At 36.0% G+C, this 12,568-nt stretch overlaps 1 protein-coding gene across 1 annotated transcript in view; it reads right to left on the bottom strand.

Annotated features, from left to right (window-relative positions):
• LOC127630694 (nuclear receptor corepressor 2-like) overlaps positions 1–12,568 on the bottom strand; it is a 168,849-nt gene that overhangs the window by 64,213 nt on the left and 92,068 nt on the right. The window contains exons 7-12 of the mRNA XM_052108404.1: positions 10,364–10,420; positions 8,930–8,982; positions 7,755–7,821; positions 7,189–7,361; positions 5,598–5,688; positions 1,043–1,221 (exon numbers count right to left, since the gene is read on the bottom strand). Coding sequence (XP_051964364.1) covers positions 1,043–1,221; positions 5,598–5,688; positions 7,189–7,361; positions 7,755–7,821; positions 8,930–8,982; positions 10,364–10,420 — 620 coding nt within the window. The remainder of the gene's footprint in view (positions 1–1,042; positions 1,222–5,597; positions 5,689–7,188; positions 7,362–7,754; positions 7,822–8,929; positions 8,983–10,363; positions 10,421–12,568) is intronic.

The raw sequence follows: 12,568 nt of genomic DNA on the forward strand, positions 1-12,568 counted from the left end.
CTCTCTCTATCTCTCTCTCGCTCTCTCTCACTTCCTTTTCCTGTCGACCTCCGTGACCTGATCCAGTGCGATAACACTTCAAAATAAGGTTTTATTTGTTAACATTAGTAAATGCATTAGGTATCATGAACAAAAAATTAATACAAATGTATAATAAAAAATTATTCATTTTGGTTTATGTTAATTTCTAAATATACTAATGTACATATAATAAATGCATTCAATATTAAATGTACATAACTAAAATGTAAAACATTTACTGGTATGGACAAAATTTGTTAATGTTAACTAATGAAGTAAAAGCTCACAAGTACCACTGAATTAACCAACAGGATTATTTACATTCGTCTATGCATATTAAGCTCGGATCAGAGAAATTATTTTAATGCAGAAAAATAATGTTACTGAATAAAACCTTATAGTAAAGTGTTACCTCCTGTAATTTAGTTTCAAAAGGAATGAATAGAACATTCAAACCAAAACAGAGAATCACACAAATTAGGCAAGAATCAAACACAAAATCAAGTTCAAACCAACATATCAAACCAAGAATGAAAATGGCTTCAAAATCTGTATGGAAGTGATAACAGGTTGTGTTAAATAAAACAAACAAAAATGTTTTACTTTTCTTATCAGAATACAAGAGTTATCAGGAAAATGGAAAATGTGTAAAAAAAAATAAAATAAAAATAAAGAGCATGGCCAAGTCCGTCAACGTGACAGATAATGATTACTTGTAGCGCAACCTCTATGTGCTAGCTGTAAAGCTGCTTTATTTTAGTTTGCAGAGTTCTGTCTGTGAGGGTTGGAAAATTCTGCTCAATGTGCTTCAGTGACTGCACACAGCTGGAGACTTCAACTGTTTACTTTTCACCTACTGCTGCACCACAACCTAACTATCAAACACAACCACACAAAAACAAACTGAAAACTAGGGGAGTGATGCTGAACTACATGCTGACATGAGGCAGTACAGATTTCATAACCCCTCTTTCCGCCACACAAAATCCACATGCACGCCCACACTGAGAGCAGAACATACTTTTCACGGAAAGTGTCTTTCTCCTGTTCGCTCCACATGTTCATGACCTGTCTTTCTTTGTAGACCTTCATGGGGTCATCCATAAGCCCGTTCATGTTGATGAACTTTATCCTCTGCTGCTCTGCATCAAACAGCATGGGAGGAATCACAGCTAACTGGCGCATCTGCTTCTCAGAGTTCTGCAGAGTGAGAAACAAATATGAAATTAGAAATTTGCAAAGCAAAACCAAGATAACCACAATGTAACATATGAGTAAACTGAAGGAATAACAGTCAGCAAAACATGGTCACTGAATATCGTGTTTGTGTTAACCCTTAAGCGCCCTTCATTACGGGTCCATTCTTGAGGCCTTTGGGGTGAAATGTGACTCCAAACAATAACGGTGTAATTTTGTACCTTAATCATAGAATTGTTTTCAACAAATGTAATGATACTAACTTCACTCATTTAAAAACTCTAGAGCTGTGCAGTTTTTTGGGGAGTTGTGGTATTTTTTCCTTCTTTACCTCTAAATAACTAAACTACTAGGGCTGCCCCCGACCAAAGATTTTCCTAACTGACTAGTAGTCATTAGATTAAGCCATTAGTTACTAGTTGTCGCACGTTTATTATATTAATTAATTACTTAAATATATATATATTTTTTTTGGGGGGGGGGGGGGCATCAGAATATTTTGTTCCAGGTCTGAGGAAGAATGTTATCAGTAACATTGCTAACACTGTTCCACATTAGCGAGAAATACTAAACTGTAATAATGAGCATTAAAAAACAGTTTTTTTACAAGCGCACGCACGAAGCGAGCCGCAGCGACACCGGCAAAATGTGGTAATGATTCTGAATGTGTCAGACATTTTGTTAATTTATAGAGAGAAATGCATATTCGGGTCGAGCAAACAGACGATGATCTCAGGATCGACGAAGGTAAGAGTGATCGCCAATAGCCGATGTCTTTGATGATGTCAAGACGATATTTGGCTCATTTTCCCATTAATGTATTTATTATTACATTATTATTATTATTAGGCTATTATTATTATCATCAAATTAATATTACAAATAATTATCCTGTAGACACACATACACGTGCTTGAAGAAAAACTGTTTAATATATTATTAAGAACAGATGACAGAAAAGCCATCTATGTGCATGTAGGAGGTGTTCTGAGTTCAGTTCATTGTGATCGCAACTCTGCAGCCCATACATCCGTGATTAAATCATAAAATAATACAAAAACACGTTCACCCCGAACCATGATTTATATTTCAGTGATTATTATCATCATTATAATTATTATTTTTACATTTATAATTGTTTTTGTCTTCATTTGTGTAAGTAATTTTCCACCTGCAAGTTTAGATAAATACTTTCCTGATGGTAAATGGTAAATAAAATTATTTTAATTGCTTTTTCATTTGGCGTGCAATATGAATTTAGAAATGTATTTGATTTAAGCTTTTCATTTTTTAAATAAATAAATGTCATTTTCAATGCAAAATCACTAAAGCAAGAATATTCACCGATCCCTCAGCCCAGGGGTTGCCGATGTAATGCGATACTGTGAAATCAATATAGGAGGGAACAAAACGTATTTATTCACACACGATGTATTTTCCCACACAACGAAGTACCCGACGTGTAGAGAATGCACAGATGAAGTAGCTTCTTTGCCAGAGATTTTGTAAAGCCATCTTTCAAAAAGTTGAACACCACACATTTTAATTGCCCTTAATTTTTTTCCAGTTTCATTTGAATTTTTAGTTAAAATAAATAAAAAATAAAGTTCAAAGTGTCTTGCTTTATTGTGTAGGCTTAACCCTAACCCAGATTATCGAAAAATGTGTCATGCATTAGGGGCAGGTTGCTTCCATCTGCTGAAACAAACAAACAAAAAAACTTTTAAATTGAACTGAAATTATACAATTATAACCAGTATATAAAAAAATGATTCTTTTTTTTTTTTTTGGTTTTTGAAGTGTCAGTTTTTGCAATGATGCCACATTATGATTACAAACCATGGTGTTACAAAGAGAAAACTTAAAAGTAAAATGTTTGTTACATATAATTTATTTAAAAATCCTAGTTCAATTAATCAATAGAATAAATTAATATTTATTTTTAATAAAACAGCAATAAACAGAAATGTACAGGAATGAACAGTGATAATTGATTTTGTGTACAAACATAAGACTTAGAATAAACATTTTGCTCCCACTACTAAGTGTAAAATTCACTTTCTAAAACTCAGCCTTTGATCGGTGTGTGTTTGTGTGTATGTGTGTGTGTGTGTGTGTGTCTGGGTGTGTGTCTGCATGTGTGTTGGTGTGCGTGCATGTGAGTAAGCATACTTGCTGTGTGCCAAGTATTATTGCCTCACCCTTTCATTTATGTGTGTGTATGCGTGTTTTTTTCGTTCTCCATTCTGGATGTGTAATGGTCTCACCGTGTGTTCTGCATTGTGGCTGATTTTATTTGACAAATTCTATAAGAAATGCTCTCTTTTATAGTCTCCCCTTTTCATTCCGTGTGTGTGTGTGTGTGTTCCATGACTTGAAAACTAATTTCCATGCCAAACATTTAGCTTTCTGTTCTGAAAATTGAGAAATGCATTATACCATAATAATTGTGATCGGGAGCCTGCAAACACGTGACTTGTACCTCATCACAAGCAGTTCACTTCAGGGCTGGGCGATAAGACAGTGTAATTGTATATCAACAATATCTTAAAAAGAACCCGATGCTGATTGCGACACTCAATTGACCGGAGATGATCGAAAATATTGGGAAATGGAAAAACCAAGGATCTGGGAAGTCAGCAAATATATTAAACCGTAGCCCAGGATGTGAAACTAGCACCCGTCAAATGCTAAGGCTGAATCCATGTAACAAGCCCCTCGTTCAAATGTATTCCATCCGCAAGTAATTTTGCTCATCTACCCGCCCGCACCAGGCGTGTGACCTGTAAGACGTCTCGGAGTGACACATGACAACAAATACAGTTAGCACACTTTTTTCTACGTTTCACTCATCTGAAAACTGTTTGCAAGAACAATGTGGTCTATGAGAATGCTGCAAATGATCTCTGATCATCTCAGGAGGTACTGTGAGTTTAGTTTGCTTTATTTCCATGGACCAATTTGCACTTAGCATGCATTGTGAACGCAAGTCAACAGGTTCAGTAATACATTTCTTTGTATTAAAGAAACAAAAACGAAAGTGATTATTTGAAAAAAATAATACGACACGTTCACCTTGAACCTAAAATTGTGTTCTATTTTCTTTTCTATAGGCAGCATTAACTGTTTTACCAAAACGCAATACAAACACAATTTCTATAAGAACACACATTTAGCACCATTATTTTGAAAACACAAGGGAAATTATAAGGCTTTACAATTATGATTATTATTATCATCTTTACATTTCTAATCGTCTTTAGTTCTTAATCTTTAGGCTATTAGTAATTTCCCACCTGTTGTCATTGACGTATACTTGTGTGATGGCAAATGGGGCAGTTGGAGATGGTGAATGTTTGGATTTGGGTGGATTTGTGGTTATATAGAAGATTTTTATAGTTATTTCATATTACTTTTTTCGTTTAAAGTGCAATTTGAATTTAGAAATGTTTTATACTTATTGTGTTTCAATAAATTAATTTAAAATGAATTTTCACTGACCCTCGGCAGGGGGGTTGGTGATATATTCGTACATCTCAATATTTTTTTTACATATTACCTAGTTCAATTGATTTGGTAGGACTCCATTCATATCAGCAGCGAAGTGTACTTTTTCAAGTGGACTTGGGTGGGGTTCACGGGTTTGAGTCAGAGTTTGGAAAACAGTGTTCACGTTATCCAAACCCAGGTGAGCACCAAAAGTGTTAGAGTGAAAGGACCCTAATTGATCAGATATTCTAAATAACATGATATATTTTAAACTCTTCACTGTGTTTTTAATCCAGTGTAAAGTTACACCCTTTAAATATTTTAGGACAAAGCATAATAAATAAAAATATATTAACTATAAAAAAAAATGATTTTATTTATTTCCATGACTTTTCCAGGCCTGGAAATCACAATTATAAAATTCTCTGATATTTCCAGGTTTTCCATGACTGTGGGAACCCTGAGAGTATCACCCCTTCATTTATATGTGTGTGTGTTCTGCATTGTGGCAGATTTATTGATTTTATTTTTTATTTTTTGTAATGCTCATTTTGTCCTCTAACCCATTATTTTTTTTAAACCCACCACACAACCTTGATCCAGCCCAATTTTTTTTTTGTGTGTGTGTATGGATAGCAAATGTAGGAAGTGTCACCAAATCTCATGTCACTAAGATAAAGAAAACCATGTTTTTTTAAGGAAGCAAAGTTTAAAAGGTGCAATATTTTACCCCGATGCTAGGTTTAAGAAAGGCATCAGCCAGAAAACATTACTGGTTGTGCAACAGACCTTGAATTGTGAAGTCACTTTGTGTGTGTCTGTCTGGAAAATGCAAAAATGCATAATAGTGTTCAAGAGTATGTGCTTGTGTGTCTAAGTAACACTCATACCTCTTGCTCCGAGATACCGTCGATAATCTCAGAAACCTCATGCTCACTGCGGGCTGCTGAGGCCAGACCCCCTCCTCGTTGAGCCACTCTACTGTATTGAAACACACACAAACAAAACACTTCTATTTTGCAAAAGCTTATAAAACCACACACATGATCATATAAATATAAAATGTCAGTAATAGTCTCTAAAGCAGAGGTGCCTAAACATTTTCGTATGAAGGGCCAAAAATCTAACTTGACTGAGGACAGTGGGCCACAAGTAAATGTTTCATATATCAAACTGTATATTTTATAATTAAATATTAATACTGCAAAACAGACAGAACTCAAAATTAATGTCCTATACTTACACAATGCCCATAATTGATTTCAATATAATATTTATGTATTTTTTGTCTCTTTCTCATTTTTAAGTCACTTTAGATAAAATGTCTGCTAAATGACTAAATGTAAGTGTCTCTTAAAACATGGTTACTGTCTCTTTAAGGACAGCACATCTCCTCACATTGAACACACAGAAGTTTTGTGAAGTTTTGCGGAGTTTTGGAGAGATGAAGATACAATGACATGACGTAATACTATCAAGTAGGATATTGTTTTGTTTTGTGGCAAAAAAAGTTATTAAAGATATTTCTTATCATAGACCTAGGCTACACTTTGTCCTGAATTTCCCTGAGTATTACCATTTATTGGGACTGCCAAATGTAAAAGGATTATTGAATTAAACAATGCTGTAAAATGTTTTGCGTAGCTAATGCATTTATCCTACTTACATTTATTTGACATTAAAACTGTTTTCCTGTTGTGATATCAAAAACTTGAACTGTACTTTTACTTTTCTTAAGAGGTGATGGATTAAGGCTGAATGCATTACTTTTTGAAAGGAAATAAAAGCTACAAAGCACATTTCTGCAAATGAAAAAATTTAGAGGACTATTCATTTAGTTGACTACAAAATAGGATTATGATCAAGAACCTGCTGAAATATGGCATTGTATCTTATGGCTATAGAAAACTCTCTTTTTTTAGGCAGATAGTTGCAAGTAAACAAGATATCCTCAAGTTTGACAAATGAATTACAGTATAATGCATAATAAGAATTAGTTTCCTGCATTACCCTTTTTGTCTAGCAGGCAGGGCAGAAAAGGGATTAATGAGAGTCCTGGTCTGTTCACTTATAGTGCTTGTCATAATGTTGTGCGGTGTTTGGAGTGAATGGATCCATTGTTTATATTGCAATGCTCCCTCATCTGAATTTATCAAGCCCGCTTCACGGGTGCACTTTAGTGGTCGCGTTCATGCGGATATGAAATGCTGCACAACGTAAAGTGCTTGTTCATTCATTTGTTGTGGCCACACTGTCTTTGTAGAGTTTGTGTTGCAAATCAGGTATAAAAAAATAAAATAAAAAGTATACTTCTGGACAATCTTTGAGAGACGGGCTTCTAAGTTATCAATTTTAATGACAGTAACCTAGGTAACAACTCAGTTGGCACGCATGGTTGTAAATAAAAAACATCATTTGTAGGCAAACTAATCAAAGTCTGTTCGCCCAGTAAGTATAAATTAGCCTTAATGCTCAACTCACTTCTGCATGCGCTCTTGCATCTCTCTCTGTTTACGGATCTCGGGAAACTGCTTTTCATAGTACTCTCGCACTTTGCTCTCTTTGGCTCTGCGACGTGGGTTATTCTCAATTCGCTCGATTTTCTTCTCCCAGGCCTCCATTAGCTGGTCATATCGCTGGCAGAATTTCTGTTCCTGAACACACACACAATCATACCTCACAATGTAAAAATTGATCTGTAAGGATGTCTTTCAGAGCAGGTAAAATACAAATTTCAGCATGTCTACAAACCAAGAAAGCAGTTTTTGGGCAAAATAAGCACAAAATTGTTTTCTAGATTGGCAGATCACTAGGTTGAAACACAGCTCTAGTCTATCTATAATCAATCTCAGATCTGGATCAATCACAATCTATTTTCTGTTAATAATCTAGGCAGAGATAATGAGATAAAGTCTGTGAGCTAATTAAAAACAAATACACACAACATTCAAGCACTGAGAGCCCCAACACTGCAGTCAACAGACTTGCTGTGTGTGTGTGTGTGTGTGTGTGTGTGTGTGTGTGCGCGCGCATGTGTTTTTACTTACCCACTGTTTCCGAGCATGGTTTCTTCTTTTGAAATACAAAATTAGCTTCTTCCTCATTGCTTGATTTCTTCAAAGGGGGAGAGAAAAAGCTTTATTAAAACATCCATCAAAACTACAGCTTTGATGTTTCTAATCCATATTTGCACACTTGTGTTTGTGAGCAAGTACAGATCAGTGAGCTTTATGCAACAGCAAAAAGATGTCTAATCATAAAAACACAAACTCTTACCTACTAACCTGTGAGCAAAAAAAAAAAAAACTAATTTAAAAGTCGACTCACAACCACAGATAAAAAAAAAAAGAACATCAAATAAGACGCACGGTCTCAATGATGTATCAATAAACATCAATTAGTGGCATTCTATAAAAATGTGTCAGAAGTTGTGGAAGAGAGAAAAGATTAATGCAAGAGTGTGCTTGTATGAGAGTTAGTTAGGTCAGAATAGTAATCAGCTTTAACTCTTACTCCATACAGATTAATTCCTGGCCAACCGACCTTTCCATCTCTCTCATTGCAGAGGTCACCGACCTTTCATCTCACTTACTGGCCTCTGAGTGTGTGTCTATACACACCTGGCACAAATGGTGTGTTTGTGCCAACACTCCATTTGCAACATTAGCAAAATCACAGCATGTTTCAGAGACTTCTAAAACTGGATGTGCATTTAATGAGACATGGATTACTGGTGCACTTGGCAGAATCCATTTTAACTGTTGGTTTGTGTATGTACATGTGTGAGTGAGATTAAGTGTGTAGGTAAACAGTTGGCACTGCATTATGCAACAGATGGCTACAGGTTTAGCTGCTGTGCAAGAAGCACTAGAACCAAGAACTCAGTTAAAACCTACAAATTATAAGACCAAATAACCCTGGAAGCAAATTTTGGGTTCCGTTCACAATTTTACCACCACAATTAAACAAGTGAAAACATCAAAAGCAAAGCTCTTATCAAAATTAAAGACGATTTGACAAAATAAAAATGCCTCATGTGAAAGAACAAACATCGGAGAACAAACATCTAGAAGACATACATCTGTCTTCTAGATCTCAGTTTCATAACTCAGTCCTTACAAACACTGTAATGGTTACGCTTGAGAGATTTCAGTAGCTGTCAGTAGATTGAGATTTTTATGGTTTGAAGGAGAGAGCAAGACCTAAAGAGAGACATACTCACATCTTGATGTTCTCATGGTACTGCTTGGTATCAGATGGCTGGTTGTACAAAGGCTGTAGGGCAGACAGAAGCAAAAGTGAGAGATGAAAGCAGTAGAGTTCAGTTTCACACAGACAGTGCTCTCATCAATGCATCCCAGTACTGAAAGAACTTCTCTTTTTCTATCGCCATATTTTCCAGCTGATCACAGTTCCAGCACTCCGATCACACAAAGAAACCAGAAAGAGAAGAATCTCCTCTCCAATACCACATCCATCACTTCTGATAAGACAGGGATTTATTTAGCATCTTCATTCAGCATCTTCCCTCTGAAGGTCTTTATGCATAGGGAAAAATGCACATGTGGCATTGGTAGTGCTGTAACTTCATCTGTTTTTTAACTTTTAGGGATCAAATGTTTCAGTGCACAGAAACGATTCTGGGAATGGGACATCCCATAGTCCCTGACCAGTGCCCTGACTACTGAACTAGGGAGCTGATTGGGATGCAACCAAAGTCTGACTTGATTGATGTGACACCTGACCCCATCGCTCATTGAAAACTACACTAATTTACAAGTATTGAGCTAAACTGATAATTAGTGCAGCACGATTATTCAAATCGAGACCGGGAGAGATATAAAGTTCTGCCAGCTGATGTGCACTGAACATGGAGACGCTCGTTTTTCACCCCCGCTGTCTGCAGGTTGCAACGTGACGCATCGTTGATGAGATAATCATAAGATCAATCTTATGTGAAAAATAACATTAAAATTACAACAATAAAATGTGTGTGTGTGTGTTTTGATTGAGTGAACCACACTTTTATATCCAGTGTCCTTTTCAAAAGAGTTTATACAAAGTACATGTTACATCCTTCTTAAATGTCCCTGTTTGTTTGGACAATCTTATTTTCATGAAGATTTGTATGTTCTTATTTATTGTTCTATTTTATTTAGGTGTAATATTGAGAAAATAAGAAGTTTGCAGTAATGCAAAGAAATTATTAAATTTTGTAAAAATATTTTAATTTGAAAACACTGTGCATTTATAGTTGTTGTTGCTAGTTTGTATGTTTGAGTTGAAAAATACACATTTCAGCATTATCAGTAATCTATTTGTGCATTTTCCTTGATAACCAAGCAAGTTGACTCATGATACCATTTGTTTATTATATCGCAATATTAACCTCAATAATCACAATATGACTTTTTTCCCAAATCGTGCAGCACTACTGATAATGCTTTAAGTAATAAAATTTGCTTTAGTAGAACCGGTCTTTCTTATCCTAAATCAAATGGTGAAATAAAGCATTGAAATAAATCAAAGATGGAAAGAAAGACAGAGAGGCAGAAAGACAGAAAGGCAGAAAGAAAGAACCAGGTAAAAGAGAGAGAGGGAGCCATTTAAAATGACATAACAGGAAATACAGAATTATAAAGAAATGTGGACTCACCAGCTCTACTCTGGGTCCCAGTCCCTCCAGGATCCGGTGTGCTTCCTCTGCTTTTTTCTGTTCAAAACACACACACGCCACACATGTCAGCAGCACATCATCAAAGCAACACACCTTACACTCTTTCCAGCACACACACAAACAACTCGGTGTATAAGTGATGTACAATTAATAGAGCCCACAACAGAAGACACTGCCCTGAGCAATCTACCTCCATCCCCTGTTTTTGTAAAAGAGGAAGAGAGAGAGAGAGAGAGAGAGAGAGAGAAAGATGGCTGGGGAAGTAATCCAATTAGATGAAATAAAGAAGAATCTTTTTCATTTTGTGTGGCCCTTCTCTACAAATACAGACAGAAACAATGGAGACCTTAAAGAGACATAGCAACAAAATAAGCAAACTGGTAGCTGTAAAAACAGGCTACACTTTTCCTTCCAAGCACACCTGCAGATAGCACTTGTGTCTTTCTTAAAATAATGGGATTATTTTATCCTATTATTTTGAGACAGGGTGGAGAGGACACTTTCTACTGGAAATTTAAGCATGTACAAATTAGCACCTATTAAATTTTCATCAACTTGGCCCGCCCTAGACAGTGTGAACTATGCCAGTAGGTTTCAAATGTGAAGAGGTAAGACAATCATCATTACCTATAGCAGTCTTAAAGATACAGTAGCAAAAATTGGCTGTTCGCATCTAGGGGTCAAAGAGAGGGAAGAAAACGGCCAAGGTTTTGGTGCAAGAAACCTTGACTAACATTAAAATGTAGTAAGAACAACAACAAAATTATTTTAAAAAAAAGTGCATGAGATGACCCTTTTTAGATGACAATTTCCTTTCCCACATTGTACCAGCATGATACCACCACTTTCTTTGTTCTATCTAGTCCATGGATTTCAAACAGCATCTAGTGCTTCCTGGAAGAGAGCAGAAAGGTGTGTTCTTTGCAAAATCGTTGCATGAGAGGCCTTAAAGGATTAAAAGAGGGAGGGTGTGATTAAAAGATCACAGCAGGATGGAAGCCAGAACTATCTGACAGAGGAAATGAGCATACAGAAATGATCAGAGTACGGTAAAAGGCAAATAAAATTACAAGGGAGATGTGTGAAGCTTTCCACAGGGTGTTTTGAAATACGCAGTAAAGCTGAATATGGTCTGGTTACTCAATAATGGTTAAAACTTGACTACCACCCCTGGAGTCACGAGTTGCAAGTCTCCTAAGCAACCAAATTGGCCCGGTTGCTAGGGAGGGTTGAGTCGCTTGGGGTAACCTCCTCGTGGTCGCGATTAGTGCTTCTCGCTCCCAATGGGGCACGTGGTAAGTTGTGGATGGATCACGGAGAGTAGCATGAGCCTCCACATGCACAACGAGCCACATGATAAGATGTGTGGATTGACAGAAGCGGAGGCAACTGAGACTTGTCCTCCACCATCCAGATTGAGGTGAATAACCACGCCACCATGAGGACCTACTAAGTAGTGGGAATTGGGCATTCCAAAATGGGAGAAAAGGGGATACAATTTTAAATAAATAGAAAATTATTTAAAAATGGTTAAAACTGTCAATGTGTGTTTGTGACAGAATGAGGCAAGCATTCAAAGATGCAACAATTTTTTACTTATATAATGACAATGCCATGCAGACATTTCATTGACAACAAACATACTTTTATATAAAGCTAATAACCCTAACCCAAATATAAAACTGTTAGATTTTTTTTGTTGTTTGTTTTTTTTAAGAGTTTGAATCATTATTTAAAAGGTGCACTAAGTAATTGTTTGCTTTTACAGTATGTCATCTTGGACACTGACACCTAGCAGCCTGGATAAAGCATAATTTAAAATAATAGTATTTCAGTTACAGTGGTGGCCAAAAAAAAACTGGCACTCTTGGTAAATATGAGCAAAGAAGGCTGTGAAAAATATGTATTTTGTTTATCCTTTTGATATTTCATTCAAAATATTCACAAAAATATATAATTTAATGGATATCAATCAATTATAAACAACACAAGTTTTATCAAAAAAACAAATATTTCTGTCAAATATATGTGTGGCACAATTATTGGCACCCTTTTATTCAATATTTTGTGCAACCTCCCTTTTGCAAGATAACAGCTCGGAGTCTTATATAATGCATAATGAGGTTTGAGAACACATGGCAAGTGATCTGAGACCATTCCTCCACACATAATCTCTACAGATCC

This window comes from Xyrauchen texanus, chromosome 37 (assembly GCF_025860055.1).
Source record: "Xyrauchen texanus isolate HMW12.3.18 chromosome 37, RBS_HiC_50CHRs, whole genome shotgun sequence".
Taxonomy (NCBI): Eukaryota; Metazoa; Chordata; class Actinopteri; order Cypriniformes; family Catostomidae; genus Xyrauchen; species Xyrauchen texanus.